Source organism: Lytechinus variegatus, chromosome 5 (assembly GCF_018143015.1).
Source record: "Lytechinus variegatus isolate NC3 chromosome 5, Lvar_3.0, whole genome shotgun sequence".
Classification (NCBI taxonomy): domain Eukaryota; kingdom Metazoa; phylum Echinodermata; class Echinoidea; order Temnopleuroida; family Toxopneustidae; genus Lytechinus; species Lytechinus variegatus.
In genome coordinates this window covers 36,730,762-36,753,832 of record NC_054744.1, presented here as the reverse complement: position 1 = coordinate 36,753,832, position 23,071 = coordinate 36,730,762, and the positions used below count along the sequence as shown (strand labels likewise).

The 23,071-nt window shown below is 37.3% G+C and overlaps 1 protein-coding gene across 1 annotated transcript; it reads left to right on the top strand.

Moving 5' to 3' along the window:
- Positions 1-1,141: 1,141 nt before the first annotated feature.
- LOC121415444 (hyalin-like) lies at positions 1,142-22,678 on the top strand. Its single transcript, XM_041608647.1, has 7 exons — positions 1,142-1,184; positions 6,311-6,559; positions 7,417-7,665; positions 20,492-20,694; positions 21,070-21,228; positions 21,878-22,028; positions 22,638-22,678. Exons 1-7 carry the CDS (start codon positions 1,142-1,144, stop codon positions 22,676-22,678), a joined length of 1,095 nt encoding a protein of 364 aa, XP_041464581.1.
- Positions 22,679-23,071: the final 393 nt, after the last annotated feature.

The following is a 23,071-nucleotide window of genomic DNA, read 5'->3' as shown; positions in this document are numbered from 1 at the left end:
TTTTTGCTTTTTAGCTCATTGTTTTCAATGTTATTGCTCTGTGTTATGTTTTGTACCGTATTATGCATTAGTTGTTTTAATGCTGAGAAAAAAAACATGAAAAGGGAATATTGCTATCACTGATTAGCATCAATATTATCTATTAACTATACTACACTATCATAGGAGGTTCAGCACTACTGAATATAATAAAACTTACAAAAGCTTTTCCACACAGGATTTGCATTAAACTCATTGCATGTGTCCACCAAGTTTGTCATTTACACATATTGAAACAATACAGCGGCATATAATCCGTCTATTTTGTATCTATGGTAATGGCATATCCAATCAAATTACTATATATGATTGGTAATTCTTTCGCAGTACTAGTCAAATAAGTCGTGTGCAATTACATTTCTCTGACTGCGATCAGTTTGTTCGTTGATTGGTAGAAAGCATCCACGGGCTCTTGGCCTAAGTCTACAGCTATTCTTTGTCCTCTCTGAGGGTAGCGGTACAGCAGATAATTGTCTCTCAACACCGATACTGCATGGACTTGGGTTAAATATGTTGGTTAAATCACTTAGTATGGTTAAATCGGTTAAACCAATTGGTTGCTCTTCCCTGGTGCCATTATTTCACCATGTTCACCTTGTTAATATCTTACTTGGATCGAGCAAGTTAAATAAAATTTTCTGAGCTTTTAATCAAACTAGAGACCCGAATCGGAAGCTGTATAGACTGAACAAAATGATCTTTCAGAACTGTATTCTCATGGTTTAACAAACTCTACCAGTTTTCCACTTGAGAAATTAATTGTATAGCTCTAATCAGCTTTTGTCATCGATTCAAATTTTACCACTGTATGTAAACGAGGTTGAAATTGCTCCATGACAATGGTAAGTTCCTAAAAGCATAAATAATAAAATATCCGCACAGACATTATTCATTTTTTATTCAAAGACGTAAATTTTAAAATATATTTCAAACGGGAGAAGAAGAAAAAAAGGTAAAATCATATAATATGAACTATTATGATCATTCCAAGATTATGCCAACGTATTATTTCAGTATTATATTGTGGTACCTGGTAAAATAATGTAAATGAAAAGATAAAAAAGATAACATTTCTCATTTTTTAACACAGGGTTTTAACGTAATGATGAGCTTCATATCAGGCCTTCTTATCTGCTGGTCAAACGGTAAGTATACTATTACCTGTATTAACAGGATTAAATCATCTTTATCATCATTATCATCAACATTATCTTTGTCATCAACACAATCATTTTCATCAGCATCATCACCGCATGTAAGCAACATCATCAACAATATCATCGTCATTATAATCAGTATATTCGATTTCTTCATCATTATCATCGTCATTATCACGAGTATCAACATCATTCTCCTCTTCCTCATCATTACTATTCATGATCAACAGTACCATCAACCCCATCCTCCTCCGAGTCCTCCTCCTCCTCATCATCATCACAAAAGACAATTCAATTTTATCCTAGTTGCAGTAATTTCATTAATCAGGTTGATTTGCCCTATATAGGCCTACATTGTGGGCAAGATTTAATCACCGTTTAATGATAAATATTAAATAATAACAATAATAATGATAATGATAATAATAATGAATCTTGAAAATATGTTGTAAAAGTCTACCCCTGCCAGCGTCATATTCATTATACAGTGCATTATACAGGGCATTATACACAGATATTTACACACACATATATATACTCATATCAATACATTATTTTGTTTTTTCACCATTTCCCTGATAAATATATAACATTGGTGGAAGTAAAAGCATATCCCCTTAAACATGTTAAAGTACATTTTGTTTGATATTTACATTTATTCATTTCAGCGACAACTTGATGGTGTTTCTAGGACGGTGTTGTGCTAAATAAGCTAGTTCGGAGTTCCATACTGCACATGATCAGAAGAAGGTCATTTGTACTATATGGTTGTTTAATATCCGATGAGATAAGCAACGACTTTGATGTCTTGATTATTCATTCTTTTGAATTGTGTGTTGTTTTAATAGGTCCACAAAACAGCAATGCGCCCACAAGCGACTGGTATTTAACAAGTGACCAAGTATTATTTTACAGTAATATACAATAAGTATACACTATGTTGTAAAGCTTTCGGCTCTTGCCTTCTTCAGTTTTTAAAAGGGGACCATGAAATAGCAATAGCTGCTCGGGTGTGGCACCCATTACATATACTGTATAAACTCTTCAAAATAAATGGATACATGCTAAAGGTAGTATCTACGCCAACACTCAATATTCTGACAACTAATTCAATAAGATAACAATGGGCACAAAAGAGTAATAAAACTAAATATTGAAAAACATATTTACATTTAACATGCATATACATGTATACAGTATAAAAACATCTTAGTCATTTTCTTTAAATTCTTTCATTATTTTCTTCTAAAGTGTTTTTTTTTTATAAATGAATTAACTGATGTCTTACATAAATATCAGGTATAGGAACAGCACCAGACCTCAAGGCCGTATGATAAGTGTGGCTGAAGAAAAGCGTTATCAAGCATTATCAACAGACATTGTGATACATAAAGCCATATAGTCTATGAAACTAGAAAAAATCAAATAGTGATGTATTAATATAATATCCTATTTTATTCTTTTCTTTTCTCTTCTCTTTCTTTTTTTTTCATTTTTCTTCTTTTTTAATTAATGTACTTGAATTTAAAGCCGAGTAGGTGTGTCTCAAAATTAAAGCCGGGGCGTTTACGTAGATGAAGGCTAGTTAACTTAAAAGGGAGATAGAGAAAGAAATGAGGAAATCAAAGCTCCAATAAATGTTAACATAAACACTTGGGTTTCGTAGTTAAATACTATTTACGTTTAAAGGTAACGAATTCCAATCATAAAGACCTTGAAATCTTACTGTTTCTTAGGTCAACCATATACGTACAGAAGAAAGAAGATTTTCTTAATGTGTTTCTGGTCTCTTAAGGATGATAAAAGGGTTTTGTTTTAGATTATGGTAATATGAGTTCTTCGATTGTTTGCCTACATAAACACTTAATTGTTAAAGCTTGTGTATAGTTTTGGTAAATCCACCAAAATGCACCTATCACTATGCCAATTCATTGCTAGCTAATATGAATGGATATGCCCTATAACAGTTATGATGTGGAGGATATGAAATGAAAATGTGTTTTACAGGATAAATTTTGAGATTTTACATGGAAATTTAACTTGATCGGGTCACCCGATCAAGTTAAAATATCTGTGTGTTTTTGTCTTTCAATTAAATCCTATTCCAAATCATGGAATGGGCTGAAACTTTCAAGATATGTTCTTTGTCTGTAACTTTTGGATATCTAATCACTAAATTTATAAGATAAATGCTTGAATGCCCATTTTTTAATTTAAAACAAGCATCGCCGAGAGAGGGCGCTATATATCCAAGATTTGAATATTTGAAATTTTCTCAGAGAAGTGCAGTTGGAAAAATATCTAACGGTCTCTACGCTTCAGTAAGACTGTCATATTAGATGATATTCGATTATCAATCACATTATTGACCCTTTACCAAAGCTATACACAGGCTTTAATAACTGTAACTTGATCAAAAATTGGCAGACGTTTCAGCTCATTACCCAGACGTTTAATTTTGGCCCTTAGGGCTGCCGAAAGTAAACTTACGCGCACCTTACACGGCTTTTTACCAAACTGAAAACACTTTGCTCAGAGCTTACATTATACCCAGTGAATTCATTCCGCGATTTTATACCTTCCGTCTTTATAAGTCTGTATATCTAAAACAGAATCTCTATTTTGGAATGTATGAACATATTGGATGGTATTCTGTTAATTAAACCTAGGTTTAACCCTAGTCTAAACTAGAATTTTACATCACACTTCTATGGAATGCCAGGCTAGAAGGAGCTTCAATTTTTTTCCATATTCATTGCAACTACATGTACAATGTATCAAGAATAACAGAATTTAGAATATTTTTGCATTTTCCTATCCTCCCAATTTCACGACTCAGTTATTCAATATTGAAGTAATCGCACAATCATTTATCGCACAACTTGAAAACCCTATAATTACCAGATATCGATTATTTAGGTCTTAGTTATAGTGTATGATAATCTAGCAAACGAATTATACATGATAGCGATATTCGATAAATGGATGATGTGTGAGATAAGAGAGGGCAAGAATATTCATAATGGAACAAAAAAAAGAAAAAGGGGCAGTACAAGCAACTTATAAATAAGAGATGTTAAAGGGGCGTCATTTCACGCACATTAATGCCTTTTTATCTTTGGCTTAAAGCACATGAAATGGGGATTAATAGCTCAAATAAAAACTTTGTTAAGGGCTGAAATACATAATGTTTTTCCGATAAAATCCTACACAAGAAAATGAAATAAAGTCAATGCAAGTAATATGAAATCATTCTAAAATTAATTCATTTGATTCTTCCAGTTCTTGCAGATCATGCATATAATGACGTCTCTTGCTCGAGGAGGATCTCTTGTCCTTTAATTAAAGCAACGGGTTCTGATGACGTCATCCAGTTGGTGCTTAATATGGTACCACGTGATCATCCATTGACAATTCGTCAAAAGATGAAAGGATTCGATCTAAATATTATATGCTCCATACCAGGTACCACTAGCTAATATATAATATATGTATATAACCTCTCAAAAAAAAGTTTGGAAATCTGTGTTTGGCCATTATTTTCTCCCTACTTCCAATTTTAAACAATGCATATTTCACATCATTCGAAGGATAATTTAATTCTCTTTAAAATGATACCATGCTTTTTATGATCATGTCATCACGAAAAGAGCAGGATTCAAGTGTGTTGGATGAGGTCTGAATTGAAAAGCTGCAAAACGAACAAAAAGGGTTTGGAAATCTGAGTTTGACCATTCCTTTCTCCCAACTCCCAATTTCACACAATGCATATTTGATATCATTCAAAAGATAATTTAATTCTCTTTTAGATGATAACATGCTTGTTATAATCATGCCATCACGAAAAGAGCAGGATTCAAAAGTGTTGGATGAGGTCTGAATTGAAAAGCTGCAAAACGAGCAGAAATAGTCATGAAGGGTCAATACAGAACATGGTTCTTTTGTCTGTGTCAGTAGAGATGAAAATCCATTTAAACCAAGCCCCTGCTTCTGTAGTAATGGTTCTGTGAGATAACATAGTTTGTGTCGTTGTTTGCATGTTTGTTTGTTATGTTTTTGCTTGTGCAGAGGTGTGTCTGATTCCATGTTAATGTTGTAAAGGTGCATGAAAACAATTAAAAGAAGTTACTGAAAAACTCACTCATCACCACGGAAAAAAGGAACAGTGACTTTCAATACTGCGTTATTTTGCAACTTTTGAATTTTGACTTTGCCCCACATTTCAAGGCACTGCACCTCCATGTGAATGATAATCATATCATATAGGGTATCATCTTAAAGAAAATTAAATGATCTATTCATTGATATTAATTACACATTGATATTTACTACAGCCGATGAGGAATTATCGGTCAAAGTAAAAACAAAACCGCTGAGAAACTCACTCATCACCATGGAAAAAAGAACAGTGACTTTCAATATTGTGCCATTTTGCAGCTTTTGAATTTTGACATTGCCCCACATTTCAAGGCACTGCACCTCCATGTGAACCATATCATGTGGGGTATCATCTTAAAGAGAATTAAATGCCCTATTTATTGTTATCAATTACACATTGATATTTACTAAAACCCAAGAGGGATTATCGATCAAAGTCAGATTTCCAAACTTTTTTGAGGAGTTTTAGTTTATATATACTTGGAGAATGTGTTTATATGGGCGATTCCAAGCCGCAAAAGCAGACATTTTACAAAAATTTATATCGGCTCATTTCAATTTTTCTATCAAAATTCATACAGAACTTCATGAATAGTAAATGGGAGCATAATCATCTACGATTTTTGTTCTTAGGCATTTCCTTATAGGAGACTTTGAACCACGTAAACAATATATACGTGGGCAGTGGCGTAAAAAAAAAACGGGGAAAAGGAGAATGGAATAGAAACGTGGTGGGAAAGAAGAAATAAATGGCTGTAATGACAAACAATTCTTCATAGGATATTATACAACTAAAGAAGAGGTTTACATTACTGGTACTTGAGTAAGTCTGAAAAAAGAAAACTATGTATACGTCATGAGAGAAATGTGATCGAGACCATGTCCCTGTACATATGATATTTTCTTTTTGACATCTTATTGCCACGAATAAATATCCTGTATATGGAAACTTCCAGATGACATAAACCCTCCTGATGTTTCATGCCCTGGTGATATCTCCAAAACTGTTGAGCTTGGTATTCCTCAAGTGCCCATCAACTTTACCGAACCATCAGCTACTGATATGTCGGGCAATGTTACATTGGTTTCGAGGAACCACAACCCTGGTGATGAATTTCCGGTTGGATCTACACGAGTGGAATATGTCTTTTCTGATGGGAGCGGAAATCAAGCATCGTGCAACTTCAATGTGGTTGTCAATACAAGTAAGAATTGTAATTGTATTTTAATCAAGTCAAATTATTAAGAGCTGTCAGCTAGCACTTCTGTACTGACATAGAACGATTTCCCTTCATGTTGGACAGCGCTTAAAATGTTCCTTTCCGGATAAGGAAATCAAAATTTCATTTCGTGCTTCGCGCTTTCATCAATATTTGATAATGTAATTTTATAATTAAAATAAGAACATAATTTCGTGATCTTCCTTTCAAAATTTCATTAGGGAAAATTAGATGTTGATTGGACTGTTCTTATTATTTCCTCGACTTTTCAATTTAATACTGATACTAGTAATATTTCAGTAGTTAGATGTTAATGTTACATGTCCTGCGAATGTCTCGATAACCATCGAGCTTGGAACTCTTGAAGCGTCCGTCAACTTTACCAAGCCATCAGCTACTGATATATCGGGCAATGCTACATTGGTCTCCAGGAACTACGGCACTGGTGATTTATTTCCGATTGGATCAACTCTTGTGGAACATGTCTTTGTTGATAGGAGTGGGAATCAAGCATCGTGCAACTTCAATGTGGTTGTCAATACAAGTAACCATTTTATAATCATTTGAAAAAAAAATTGGGGTACATTGTAGTTTCGTTCAAAAATAGGTGACAAGGACTTGCCTTGATCATATAAATGCATGGAAACATAATTCCGATTTTTTTCCTACTTTCAAATTTAAATTAAATTTTACCTTTAAACTTGTTTGAACTTCTTTTAAAGATCAATATGATTGAGCTTATGATCAATAAATGCTCATATAATTTGAGGCTCATTTTGTGTTAAGTAGTCATCTGAGAAAACCATATCACCTCTTCATTCTGATTTTTATTGTTTTACAAGTTGACACAACCCCTCCAAATGTAAAATGCATTGATGATGTCAACACTACTACAGAGCTTGGTACTTCGGAATTGACTATCACCTTTAGTGAGCCATCAGCCACTGATCTGTCGGGCAATGTTACATTGTTCTCAAGCAGCCACCTCTCTGGTGATGAATTTCCGATTGGATCAACTCTCTTAGAGTATGTCTTTTCTGATGGGAGCGGAAATCAAGGATCGTGCGAATTCTCGATTAATATCGAAACATGTGAGTGTCAGAAGACGCTAAAAACAATATTTTGTTATATTTTTTAGATACTTTTCAGAATATTGAAAAGAGCAGAATGAATTATCGCATGATGTTGTTTCAAAACAAATAAGTTTTGTGGATTTTTCTGAGCCAAATGTGGCAAATTCAGCAGTCTAACAAACTAGAGTAATCAAACATAACATTTGGGCAGTTGTTTTCGTTTTCAGCATATTGCTAGTCTTTCTGTTTGAATCAATATGCATGCACGACCAGTTGCTTGCAACATGGACCTATGTCAGAGATGGAAATTCAACGGTTAGTTAATTAATTCACGGGCATTTGACTGTCATTGTCATCTCTTCATATTTAGCTACTATTATGGTCGCCGTCCATGATGCCATGAGTTAACAGAAGCATTCAATGATTTACAAAATGATATTGCACAAAGAAAATAAATCACTAATATCCAAGAAAATCAATATGCAGCTCTGGTTTGCATCTACTAATCTTAATTCAATGAGTTTTATTAGGAAATATATGCGAATTTCAAGATCGAGGCCGAATTGATATTGACTGGTTATTATTTATAATTCCAGGGTTTTTTAGGTTTCCTCATTATATTCCAAAGAAACATGACAGGTACAGAGCTTGTAGAGGACGTTTCTCACTCGTGGTTACCAAGGCCATTATGTATGTGTGGAGAAGTGTGTAAATCGATAATAACATATTTTATATCACAAAAATCTCCTGATTCTTAATTTTGCTGCTCTAAATCTGAAGCATGTTGATTGAAATGTATGTTCTGCTACAGGACACCAGCCAACAATGCCAACAAAGTCAAAAGGATAAGGGAAAGGGTTTCTGTGTTTAGTGATCAGATATGCCTTCGTACACGCCATTGTCAAACATCTGGGGTCCGTTGCAGAAAGAGTTGCGTTTAAAAGTCAAAAAATCAATCGCAAGTCCCAAATGCGTGCTGTTGATTGGTTGAAAATCAAGTTTCGCATGATTTTTAGAGTTGCGATTGATTGCAACTCTTTCTGCAACGGGCCCCTGTACATGTATGCAGGCGCGGATCCATGGGGGGGGCCGAGGGGGGCATTGGCCCCCCCCCCCTTCGGCGAAAAAAAAAAGGAGGGAAAGAAAGAGAAAAAGAGGGGAAGAGGGGAAAAAAGAAGAAAAAGAAGAAAGGAAGAAAAAAAAGAGGAAAAGGGGGAAAGAAAAAAGAAAAAGAGAGAGAGGAGAGGGGGAAAAGAAGAGGGGGGAGAGAGAGGAAGAGGGGGAAGGAAGAAGAGGGGAAAAAGAGAGAGGAAAGGGGGAAAGAAAAGAAGAAAAAGGGAAGAGGGGGAAGGAAGGGAAGGAAAAGCGAGAGGAAAAGGGAAAAGAAAGAGAAGGAAAAAGAGAGGGAAAGGAAAAGGAGAAAAAAAAAGAGAGGGGAAGAGGGGAAAGGAAGAGAAGAAAAGGAGAGAGAGGAAAAAGAGGAAAGAAAAGGAGGAAGAGAAGAAAAAGAAAGGGGGAGGGAAAGGGAGGAAAGAAGAGAAGAAAAAAAAGGGGAAAGAAAAGAAGAAGGGAAAGAAAGAAAGAGAAAAAGAGGGGAAAGAAAGAGAAAAAAGAGGAAGAGGGGGAAGGAAGAGAAGAAAAAGGGAAGAGAGAGGAAAAAGAAAAAAAGGAAAGAGAGGAAGAGGGAAGAAAGAAGAGGAAAAAAGAGAGAGAGGGGGAAGAAAAGGGGAAAGGAAGAGAAGAAAAGGGAGGGGGAGAGGGGGGAAAAGAGGAAGAGGGGAAAGAAAAGGAGAGAGGGGAAGAGGGAGGAAAGAAAAAAAGAGAGGGGAAAGAAAAGAAGAAAAAGAAGAGGGGAAAGAAAAGAAGAAAAAAGGAGAAAAGAAGAGGGGAAAGAAAGAGAAAAAGAGGAAGAGGGAGAAGGAAGAGAAGAAAAGGGAGGGGAGGGGAGGGGGAGAAAAAAGAGGAAGAGGGTGAAAAGAGAGAGGAAAAGGGGAAAAGGAGAAAGAGGAAGAGGGAAGAAAGGAGAGAAGAAAAAAGAAAGAGAGAAAGGGGGAAAGAAGAGAAGAAAAGGGGAGACGAAGAGGGAAAGGACGAGAAGAAAAAAAAGAGGAAGAGGAGGAAAGAAAATGATGTTTGAACCAAAAGGGCGCTGAAATGATGTTCGAAGGAATGTCAAAATGCTGTTCAAACTGGGGACAGAATTGATGTTTGAACGGGGGGGGGGGGGGGCGAATTAATGTTCGACGTAGGGGCGCCAAATTGATGTTGGAACTGGGGGGGGGGGGTCAAAGTGATACTCGAGCTAGGGGGGGGGGGCGAAATGGTATTCGAACTCGGGGCGCCAAATTGATGTTGGACCTACATGTAGGGGCGCCGAATCGAGTTTCGAACTAGGAGGGCGCCGAAATGATGTTCGAAGGGATGCCAAAATGATGTTCGAACTGGGGGCCGAATTGATGTTCGAACGGGGGGGGGGCCGAAGTGATGATCGACCTACATGTAGGGGCGCCAAATTAATATTCAACTAGGGGCGCCAAATTGATGTTGGACCTACCTACATGTAGGGGCGCCGAATTGATATTCGAACTAGGAGGGCGCCGAAATGATGTTCGAAGTGGGGGCGCCAAATTGATACTCGAACTAGGGAGGGGGGCCGAATCGATGTTCGAGGTAGGGGGCGCCAAATTGATACTCAAACTAGGGGGGCGAAATGATATTCGAACTAGGGAAGGCAAATTGAGTTCGAAGGAATGCCAAAATGATGTTCGAACTGGGGGCCGAATTGATGTTCGAACGGGGGGGGGGGGCAAATTGATGATCGACCTACATGTAGGGGCGCCGAACTGATATTCGAACTAGGAGGGCGCCGAAATGATGTTCGAAGTGGGGGCGCCAAATTGATACTTGAACTAGGGAGGGGGCCGAATCGATGTTCGAGGTAGGGGGCGCCAAATTGATACTCAAACTAGGGGGCGCCGAATTGATGTTCTAACTAGGGGGGCGCAAAATTAATACTCGAGCTAGGGGGGCGAAATGATATTCGAAGGGGGGGGGCCAAATTAATGATCGACCTACATGTAGGGGCGCCGAACTGATATTCGAACTAGGAGGGCGCCGAAATGATGTTCGAAGTGGGGGCTCCAAATTGATACTCGATCTGGGGAGGGGGGCCGAATCGATGTTCGAGCTAGGGAGGCGCCTATGATACTCAAACTAGGGGGGCGCCGAATTAATGTTCAAACTAGGGGGGCGCAAAATTGATACTCGAGCTAGGGGGATGATATTCGAACTAGGGAAGGCAAATTGAATTCGAAGGGATGCCAAAATGATGTTCGAATTAGGGGCCGAAGTTATGTTCGAACGGGGGGGGGGGGGGGGAATTGATGACCGACCTACATGTAGGGACGCCAAATTGATGTTGGACCTACATGTAGGGGCGCCGACTTGATATTCGAACTAGGAGGGCGCCGAAATGATGTTCGAAGTGGGGGCGCCAAATTGAAACTCGAACTAGGGGGGGCGAAATGATATTCGAACTAGGGAAGGCAAATTGAGTTCGAAGGAATGCCAAAATGATGTTCGAACTGGGGGCCGAATTGATGTTCGAACGGGGGGGGGGCAAATTGATGATCGACCTACATGTAGGGGCGCCGAACTGATATTCGAACTAGGAGGGCGCCGAAATGATGTTCGAAGTGGGGGCGCTAAATTGATTCTTGAACTGGGGAGGGGGCCGAATCGATGTTCGAGGTAGGGGGCGCCAAATTGATACTCAAACTAGGGGGCGCCGAAATGATGTTCTAACTAGGGGGGCGCAAAACTAATACTCGAGCTAGGGGGCGAAATGGTATTCGAAGGGGGGGGGGTAAATGATCGAACTAGGGGGGCGCAAAATTGATACTCGAGCTAGGGGGGATGATATTCGAACTAGGGAAGGCAAATTGAGTTCGAAGGGATGCCAAAATGATGTTCGAAGGGGGGGGGGCAAATTGATGATCGACCTACATGTAGGGGCGCCGAACTGATATTCGAACTGCCGCCTTGTTGTTGGCTCATAGTTCCATATATTGAAAGTTTGAAATGCCTTGGCCCTGAGGTTTTTAGGCATGGCCTTGGGGATTGATGCCTTGGTCTTGGGTATTAAAGCCTTTGCCTTGGAGGTTTGAGCCTTGACTACAACACTGATGGACATATTGATAGATATTATTTACAGAAGTTTTGAAGTTTACTTGCAAGCACTAAGAAATAAATGTTCAGAATTGAACCCCGAAGGGTTGATGCAAAATGAGCACCCTATGGGTTAAAAAATCGAACCCCTGATTTGGGGTTCAAAAATTGAACCCTGCGGTTGGGGTTCATTTTTGCACCCTGCGGGTTCAAAATTGCACCCCTAGGGGTTCAATTTGAAATTTAGGGGTGCAGTTTTGAACCCGCAGGGTGCAAAAATGAACCCCAACCGCAGGGTTCAATTTTTTAAACCCCAAATCAGGGGTTCAATTTTTGAACCCATTGGGTGCTGATTTTGCAAGAACCTTTCGGGGTTCAATTTTGAACCTTTATTTTTTAGTGTGCAATATGTAAAAGAATAAATGATGCTTTCATTGTAATGGTGAAAGTTTCGGATGCGTTTTTTATTTTTTGACGAATCGTCAAATACTCAAATAACTGAAATAACTCTATGGTTTATATCGTTCCTATATTTTTTGTTTCATGTAGTAATGCGTAAAAGACAGCTATATACAGTTGATGATACGACACCTTTTCTTTTCTAACCTACAGTGGGAAATCACGTTTTATTTTTTTTAACGAATTCCACTGAAAATATTACGTGGATTTACTCAGGCCTAAACTGCATTGCTATCATTTACATTTATTGTTACATCTTGAAATAGTTGATGTATACAAGATACATGGGACCTTGGAATTCATGTTTCACTAGTATTGTATGAAAAAGAGAGATGGGAACTTATCGTCCAAAATGATGCGAACTTAAGAGCATTGTTTTCATATTTATAAAGACACTGACAATAAAGTATATTTTTACAGTAATTTATCTTTAGTATCTTATATTCTTTTTATATACACCGTTTACACGCATTTTGTTTCTTTTGAAAATCTATTTGGAGTATATAAAATTTGAGCAAGTTTATAAGATGCATAACTTTTTGATACTTTATATGATTGTTGCAAGTGCGGAAGAGCCAATGTTTGCTGATTAGGATTGACAAGACAACTCACTGTTTTGAATGGAATTCAAGCGAATAACAAAAGATTATATAATATATCCAAACACTTACAGATGAAAGTAGGCAGTGCACTCCCAATTAGTAAATGCTCAGTGCTGACTACTGAATCTACCTCACCTTTATAATAAAAAACATGTAAATTTATATCTTTTTCAAGAATATCTTACCCAAAATAAAATATTAATTTCTTTCATGCAGAATATACAATTTAGTTATTGCACAACCAGTTTTCATACGCGGCGATACAGGGGCGTCATCCCCGTAAGATTTTTCAACCCCTGAAGCAAAAAGTAGAAAAGAAAAAAATAATGGGAGTACCCACAAGAACGAAGAATGCCTACAATGCAAGAGAGGTTTCTGTGAGAAGTAACTGAACTAGACATTACCCATTCGGCAATGGGAGTCAATATTTCGGAACGATTATTACTTGACTTGAAATTAGGGCCCCCTAAGAAATCCTGGATCCGCGCCTGGATCCCGCTCACATAATTCTAGCAGGGCCTACTCTGATGAGAAGTTAAACGAATTGAAAGCATCAAATGGTTAAAATAGAAATCGCTCGAGTTTCCCGCTCGCATCGATTATTTGTTAAAGTGATATTACATTTATTCATGAACACATCATTATAAAACCATTATTCAATTGCATCTTCTTCATGCATAGGCGGATACAGGTGGGGACCCGAGGGGCCTGGACCCCCCTATTGGTAGAGCAAAAAGGGGGGTGGGGAAGAAAGAAAAAGGAAGGAAAAGAAAAAAGAAAAGGAGGAAGACGAATGAATAAAATAAGATGAGAGGAAGACTTGGAAAAAATATTTTATGTCACTATATAAAATTTTCGCTCGCGCTTCACGCTCGCATTGCCTGTTAAGTGATCAAAATATCTTGTTCAACACGGAGCTTGAATATCAAGTTTGGAAGTCAGTATACAAAACATATTTCTCCTTGGAAATCGAACTTTCATTAATTTTTGTGATTTACATATTGATTTTTAAAAAGTGCTCTGTAAAATGTTAGTTTTATGGTCTGAATATTAACATTTTCCAATTGCGCTGCGCGTTCGCGAATTTGATTTATCAGGTACCTATTATTTTCATGTATTCCATAAAGTTTTCAAAATATCCCTTTTCAGGTCTGATTGTCAAAACGCATCAGCTAGCGCTGCTATGCTTGCATTTTTGATTGGCAGGTTATGTGTCTCAATATTGATTGTATAACAAACTACTTAAAATCCCCTTTTCATGACAGTTTATCAAAAATTTCTGCTCGCGATTTGCGCTCGCATTAATGGTTAAAAATATATCAACTAATTAATGATGCATCCTATTCATGAATAAAAAGGTGCTTGAAATGTTCAGTGTTCAGGCCATAATATCATCAGATTCCGCGCCCTCATTATGCATTAATACTAAGATATCAATTTAATAATTAAATTGTCACTTTTGTTTTATCTCGCGCTTAGCAAGATGAATAGGAAGATATATAGTCATCATATTCATATGATAACATGTCCTAAGGATGTCAAGGTCCTATGTCTCAAAATTAAAGTAATAATGAAACATATCAGCTCTTTATCAAGTGCGATTTATATCCACCTTACAAGTTTCCTACAAAGTGTTTGAAATATCAGATCGGAATATCAAATATTTTAAGCTCGCGCTTCGCGCTCGCTTTTATTATCATGATAAAAGATTGTTAAGAATGCCTAGATTCTAGGTGTAAATCTGAAACACGCGCGCGCATTTTCATTCAGTTATCCAGTTTCAGATCACAATATCGAAAAATTCTGCTCGCCCTTTGTGCTCGTATTAGGAAGATCCCCTTTCTCATGATTTACAAAACACGAATAGAGTTTCCCGTTCAAGGTCGAAATCTCGATTTTTTTTACGCTCGCACTTCGCGCTCGCATAATTTGATTGTGAAATATGTAATGTCTTCATGGCTAAATGCAAGCAGTCCTTAAAAGGCACTTTTCGATCAGTTCAAAACGCACTTCGCGCTCGCATCAATTTTTTAGTTACATAGCTATCTTGTTCATGATTACAAAAACTGATTAAAGTTTTCCATTCTTTATGTAGAAATGTCAAAAATTTTGAGCTCGCGCTTCGCGCACGTATTTATTTGATTGTGAAATATGTAATGTCTTCATGGCAAAATGCAAGCAGTCCTTAAAAGGCACTTTTCGATCAGTTCAAAACGTGTACAAGCATTTTCTGCTTGCGCTTTGCGCTCGCATTAATGTAGGAAGATCCCCTCTTACTCATCTTTTTCCTGATTTAGGAAACATGAATAGCTAAATCTAGAATTTTTCCGCTCGCACTTCGCGCTCGCATCAATTGATTTGATTTATTGTTTTCTTCTGCATCCATAACATTCGTATAATACATTTTTCACAACATAAAAACATAATATGTTAGCACTTTTGGCATGAATCATAAATAATGAGTACTAAAAAAATAATTCCAGGCAAAAATGATTAACTATATGATATTCACAATTTGCAGGAGGATTGTCATCATAAGCATATTGCTTAAAAAAATGACAATCCCAAACTTATACTAATTGAATTAATACATTTATAAAGCAGAATTGGCATATATTTTCAAATACGAAACATGAATTCATGCAATGTTATAGTATGAAGATGAAGATGATAAAGCTAAGGGTGACGGTGATATGATGATGATGTTGATGATGATTATGATGATGATGATGGCCATGGAGATGATGGGGGTCATGATGAAGATATTGGTAATGACTAAATCGAAGGAGGAATAAATTCACGATAAAAAGGATATGACACAAAATTTTTACTTCAAATATTCTGATAATAACATAGATTTAACGTTTGCCTTAAATGAGTGAAGAGACGAAGATTGTTTTACAGACTCTGCTGGTAGAGAGTTACACAAATCTGGACCATGGTGTCTAATGGATTTCTGCGCAATAAGCAGTTTGGGGTTGATTAAATGGAAATTTGAAGTTACGGGTAGGGTATGAATGAATAGATGTATTCAGAGAATAAAAATTGTGGAATGAAGGTAGGTGGGAGCATGTTATTTACGTACTTAAACATAAGTAGTAAACTTTGAAGTGTATTTATGTAAAATACTGCATTAGAGTCTTTAGTTTATGGAATAATGGATTTGTGTGTGATAAATATTGGGAATCAGTACAGATTCGAATTGCTTTTTCTGTAATTAAGTAAATTGTATTAAAGTTTTCCATTCTTTATGTAAAAATGTCAAAAATTTTCAGCTCGCGCTTCGCGCTCGCATTGTTTAATTGATGAAATACGTAATGTCTTCATGTCTAAATGCAAGCAGTCCTTAAAAGGCACTTTTCGATCAGTTCAAAACGTATACAAACATTTTCTGCTCGCGCTTTGCACTCGCATTACTCATCTTTTTCATGATTTAGGAAACATGAATAGAGTGTCCCGTTCTAGGTCTAAAACTACAATTTTTCCGCTCGCACTTCGCGCTCACATCAATTGTTTAGTTATACTGTATAGTTATCCTGTTCATGATTACAAAAACTGATTATTAATTTTTCCATTCTTTATGTAGAAATGTCAAAAATTTTCAGCTCGCGCTTCGCGCTCGCATTATTTGATTAATGAAATTTGTAATGTCTTCATGTCTAAATGCAAGCAGTCCTTAAAAGGCACTTTTCGATCAGTTCAAAACGTAAACAAACATTTTCTGCTCGCGCTTTGCACTCGCATTACTCATCTTTTTCATGATTTAGGAAACATGAATAGAGTGTCCCGTTCTAGGTCTAAAACTACAATTTTTCCGCTCGCACTTCGCGCTCGCATCAATTGTTTAGTTATACTGTATAGCTATCCTGTTCATGATTACAAAAACTGATTATTAATTTTTCCATTCTTTATGTAGAAATGTCAAAAATTTTCAGCTCGCGCTTCGCGCTCGCATTATTTGATTAATGAAATATGTAATGTCTTCATGTCTAAATGCAAGCAGTCCTTAAAAGGCACTTTTCGATCAGTTCAAACGTAAACAAACATTTTCTGCTCGCGCTTTGCGCTCGCATTACTCATCTTTTTCATGATTTAGGAAACATGAATAGAGTGTCCCGTTCTAGGTCTAAATCTAGAATTTTTCCGCTCGCACTTCGCGCTCTCATCAATTGTTTAGTTATAGACTGTATAGCTATCCTGTTCATGATTACAAAAACTGATTAAAGTTTTCCATTCTTTTAATATGTAGAAATGTCAAAAATTTTCAGCTCGCGCTTCGCACTCGCATTATTTGATTAATGAAATATGTAATGTCTTCATGTCTAAATGCAAGCAGTCCTTAAAAGGCACTTTTCGATCAGTTCAAAACGTATACAAACATTTTCTGCTCGCGCTTTGCGCTCGCATTACTCATCTTTTTCATGATTTAGGAAACATGAATAGAGTGTCCCGTTCTAGGTCTAAAACTACAATTTTCCGCTCGCACTTCGCGCTCGCATCAATTGTTTAGTTATACTGTATAGCTATCCTGTTCATGATTACAAAAACTGATTAAAGTTTTCCATTCTTTTAATATGTAGAAATGTCAAAAATTTTCAGCTCGCGCTTCGCATTCGCATTATTTGATTAATGAAATATGTAATGTCTTCATGTCTAAATGCAAGCAGTCCTTAAAAGGCACTTTTCGATCAGTTCAAAACGGAAACAAACATTTTCTGCTCGCGCTTTGCGCTCGCATTACTCATCTTTTTCATGATTTAGGAAACATGAATAGAGTGTCCCGTTCTAGGTCTAAAACTACAATTTTTCCGCTCGCACTTTGCGCTCGCATCTATTGTTTAGTTATACTGTATAGCTATCCTGTTCATGATTACAAAAACTGATTAAAGTTTTCCATTCTTTATGTAGAAATGTCAAAAATTTTCAGCTCGCGCTTCGCGCTCGCATTATTTGATTGTTGAAATCTTTAACGTCTTCATGGCTAACTGTATGCAGTCTTTAACAGGACTGGTAGGCCTACCTTTCCAATCAGTTCAAAACGTTTATCAAAAAATTATACTCGCGCTTCGCGTTCGCAGTATTGCAGGCACATCTTTTTTCAAAATGTTCAAATTTTAGGAAAAAATGCATACAATTTAAAAAAAAAATTGCTCGCGCTTCGCGCAGTCATTATAAAATAAGGATTATGATATTATACATTTATGTTGATTTAGAGAATAAAGCTAAGAGGTGACTTATAGGACTACCCCCTTCAAAGAAACAAACGAAAAAAAAATCTTCGAGCGGCCGATCGGGGAAAATGTGGCCCCTTTATTGGCGAAGGCTGAATCCGCCCCTGATTCATGTGCTTATGAAATAAGATAATTCAACATGCATTTAAGGCACTTATGATTGCCTGGGGGGAGGGAGGGGCCGCCATTGGCGGCGGAAGCCAAAAAATGTAGGGGGTGTGCACTTGAATTTTTGGGATGGACACAGGTACAAAATTGGACAAGCGCCCCCCAAAAAGGTTATCAACCTAAATTTTAGGAGTTGCTAAACCAAAAATTTTTGACAAGCAAAAAAAAAAAAAAAAAGGCCATCAACTAAGGGGGGGGACAACACACGTTTCAGGGGGAGTCCACGTGAATTTAGGGGGAACCAGGAAAACAAATTGCCCAGCCAAAAAAAAAAAAAAAGTTTATCATAAACAAATTTAGGGGGGACCGTCCCCCGTCTAAAATTTAGGAGGGGACACGTCCCCCCCCCGCTTCCGCCGCCTATGGGGGCCGCCGTTTTTCCGAAAAGTACACAGGGGCGCCAAAATCAGGTCGAATTTGGGCCCCCCTCCCTTCGAAATCCTGGATCCGCGCCTGCATGTATGTTCCCCAGGTGACAATAGACACCCTAAGGTTTTTGTTGCATTTCTACTTTGAATGCATTAGCATGTTCTTACAACAATGTACTTGGCCATCTCTGACAGGTAAATTGCCAGTTCGTCTAATCCCAAATCGTCCACTCACCACATGGTCTAAGTTAGTCCAATGCCATTCCGTCCATAAACACTTCGTCTAAAAACATTTGGTCTAATAACCCTTTGGTCCAATCATCACTTCGTCTAATCACCATTTCGTCTATGACCATTTCGTCTCATAACCAGTTGGTCTAATCTCCCCTTCATTTTCATTCACTTTGCACAATTAACACTTAGTCTAATTAGACCTAAATGGTATACGGAATAAATGGCTATTGAAATAACTGGTTATTAGACGAAATGGTGGGTGGACAAATTGGCAATTAGACATATTATGGACAAACAGTGGACAAACTAATGACGGTGGACCAAGAGTTGGCAATTTGACGAATTGGTATAAGACGAATTGAAAATAAATAACTCTGAATACCAGTCGATATAGTTGACGCATCGTTTTTTTTTTGTGGATCTAATAAAAAAAAATTCAAAAGAATATATTAATAATCAAGACATCAAAGTTTAGAGCTTATCTCATTAAAAATTTAAACCGCTATGTCTCTTTTGTACAAATGACCTTCTTCTCATCATGTGCAGAATCGAACTCCGAACTGGCTTATTACTGCTTTCACATCAAGGCACGGTCGCAGCGACCGTAACACCAGCGATCGATGAAATCTTGATGTGCATGGTGCTCAGCGACCAATCGTTCGGGTAAATCCCGATCGGTCGCTGAGTACGGCCTGACATGTACTTCTGCGACTGGCTTATTACTGCTTTCACATCAAGCAGGGGTCGTAGAAGCGGGGGATGGGGAGGGGGGGGGGGAGGGAGCTTCAGCCCCCACACTTTTTTCTAAAATCGAATGGCGCCGACATGCACACGCACTATCTATACTTCCGCTATACTTCCGTATAGGTTAGCTATTGGCATGCCAAATTTTGATGTCGGTGTGAAAGCATGTCCAATCGGTCGCCGGGGCCGATGCGACTGTACCTTGATGTGAAAGCAGTATTTTTGTGTAAAGAACGCTCACGTTAATTAACATTTTTTTTAGGTCCATGCTTGTAAGAAAACTATTGTTAGCCACTAAAATTATAAGGTTCACATTCCTTTGATGTAAGGTTCACATACCTTTGATGTAAGGTTCACATACCTTTGATGTGATTCACATCAACATGACTGATGGTGCTACATCTAAACACACATCCGGGAGGGGTGGAGGGGGCACTTCCATTTACGAGTGGAAACCATGTGCCACCATGGGGTCCTGAAAAGCACCCTTAAACAAGTATTTTCTATATTTCCATTTTCCATTAATATTATCATTATTAGTAGTATTAATATTATTATTATCATTGTTATCATTATTATTATTTTTATTGTTATTACTATTATTATTATCATCATCATCATCATTATCATTCTTTATTAATTTATTTGTTTATTTCAAGGGGTGTTGAACTGAAAATGTCACCGCTCTCGCTCCTGGTGGAACACTTTTTGACTTCGCGAATTACAGTAGGAGGATAAAATGCTTTAAATACGATAACCGGATGAAATCGTGTTCACTTAAAATAATACATTTATTGTTTTCTTATTTGATAGATGAACACAACAACGTCTACTGACTGCTACTAAAAAATTCCTTCTTATCTTTCACCAGATGACTTCCGTGACCCGTTGGGCCTTGAGAGTGGAAGCATTCCTGATTCAAGTTTAACGGCTTCAAGTTCATTGGCGAACCCTATCCGTAGCTGTTCACCTCAGAGGGTGCGTTTATTCACCGTCGCGGAAATTAGAAGTGATGGTACCTCTTTTGGTGGAGCTTGGGTATCGGCTGTTACCAGCATGAATGAATGGATACAGGTGAGTTTTAAGTATTCTTTATCTTTTTCATACTTCCATTTGTTCTGAAGTTGTCATCATGTGCCTCTTTATATGTTAAACATATAGTTTGATACAATTGGCTGATTGGAGATGACGCTTTGGATATGTAGGCCTATAATTGTATACTTCGTCAGCTATCATAAACAAGAGTGCCATGAGATGTTGGATCATGCATTACAATCCAGGCAACATTTATTTGAGCAAATTAGTTCTCAGAAGCAGAAAAGGTAAAAAGTTACAAATGTAAAATTAAGCCTTGTTTGTGAGCATTTCACTGAATACGAGATTAATCCACCTTCGTAAAATTTGTGTTATGAATTTGTCCTTATTTCATCTTGACTTTGCAATATTCAGGTTGATCTGTTAACCCTGTACCGGGTACGAGGAGTGGCAACACAAGGTCGCCAGGAGTATGGCCAACAGTGGGTGACGAGCTACAAGATCAACTGCAGTAGAGATAACATGGTGTTTGATACAGTACAGGATAGCAGCAGGTATCCATCAACTGACAAGGTACTTTCAAGTTATAAACAAATCATACACCACGAGATGGTAGCAGTCTGGTTGCTATAATACCCACGATGTAAATATCATTGTGTACAGATTTAAGGGGGGCTGGGCCATTCTAGAAAATGTTGATAAAGATTATAAAAAGAAGGCATTACGCTGAAAAGTTCATCAAAATCGGATAGAAAAGACAAGTATATGACATTCTAAAATTCGCAAATTAACAAAACATGTATGTGCTGCACGTACATGAGAGTAGATGATAATCACTCATTCTCTACTGATTCGTAATTTGTTGTATAAAGTCAATACAATGATTTAATTTGTACTGATCCGGCAATAAGAAAACTTTTCTCTGATTACACAAAAAAGTTGCAACAAAGATAAATCTACATTTTAGGAAAATGGAATTATTATGCCATATGATACAATAAAAAAGATGTAGTGAATGTGTGATCATATTTCATATTTATATTATATGATATATTATCATTTGTATTCATTGGCTGATACCAAAAGTTTGCAAAGCATTACAACACAAAATTCGAATCTGGCAATTTGGTTTCTCTTTCAACCAGTAACTAATTGGAAGATAGAATTCATTCTCCTTACTATTACTTTTGTACTATAATTTATCTGTTAACTTTCATTTTAGATCTTTCATGGCAATGAAGATATGAACTCTGTTGTGAAGAACGCCTTCCCACAGCCCATGGTATGTCGCTTTATCCGTCTCCTACCCTATGCATGGAATGAGCGGATTGCTCTTCGAATGGAGCTCTATGGCGATCTTGCTCCTGTTACAGGTGAGAACGAGCACGTCATGTTTATGATTTTATAATTTGGTTGCTTCAAATCTTTTGAAAATGTCAAAAGAATCCTTTTTCATGCACACAACTTCCAAATATGTGTAACACTATATAATTCAAAGATGGTACTCTCAGTGGAACAAATTTACTTTCTCTTGGTAGAAAAATCAACCAATGATATACACAACCTTCTGTGAACAGAAAATCTGATCTGAAAAAGAAATATTTCAATTTCCCCCTTTTAAATGGAATGGAATGCTAAATGCCCGTCATCTTCAATTTTTACTACGTGAACTGTGACCTGAATTTCGAAGAGAGAATGGGGAATTTCTCTGGATTAATTGTTGGTGTCTGCACATACATGTTAGCGTGGAGAATTGAGACTACTGAGTCACGCCCAAAAGTCTATGGTGACGCCAATTTGGAGTAGGGCTAATTATGGGACCGGTATATGGTCACTTATTAAATTTTACGAGCGTCTACATAGCTCAAAGTCAAAATTAGAATTTTACATTTTGTGCAAATTCTCTGGAGGTTGTTTCCATCATTAATATATTGGTTGAATTTCATTCATGATTGGATTCTGTTATTTTTGTTTATTCCGAGACGATTACCGCCAGAATTTTGACATCTGCCTTGGATTTTAAGCACTGATGCGGGCGCGCAGAGTTCTTGCATCGAAAATTTAAGTGACTGTCAAATTGCCAAAATGCTTGGGGCCAAAATTTTATAAATATGGAGGTTTTATGGGATTTTTTTTTAGCGCCTGCAAGATTTCTTGTGTAAAGATCGCTACCATAGTCACACACACACACCCTCACACACACACTCTTTCTCTCGGTTCACTGTTCCCATTCAACATTGTACAGTGTATTCTTCTGATTCGTTCATTACCCCATCATTTGAAACTAAGTTCCATTCAGGGAGTTCAGCAAGATTAATGGTAAATTTGGCATACAAATTTAAAATTACCCGTCACCTTTTTTGCAACTAATACTATATTACATAGTCAGCATTCGGGCAGATGTTGTTAGTTTGGA

Excerpts from the sequence above, each read along its gene's own strand:
- LOC121415444 (XM_041608647.1), top strand. The coding sequence starts at position 1,142 with ATGATGAGCTTCATATCAGGCCTTCTTATCTGCTGGTCAAACG. Across the intron at positions 6,560-7,416 it reads CAATGTGGTTGTCAATACAA|TTGACACAACCCCTCCAAAT; the intron begins GTAAGAATTGTA and ends TTGTTTTACAAG. Across the intron at positions 21,229-21,877 it reads GGTATCCATCAACTGACAAG|ATCTTTCATGGCAATGAAGA; the intron begins GTACTTTCAAGT and ends CTTTCATTTTAG.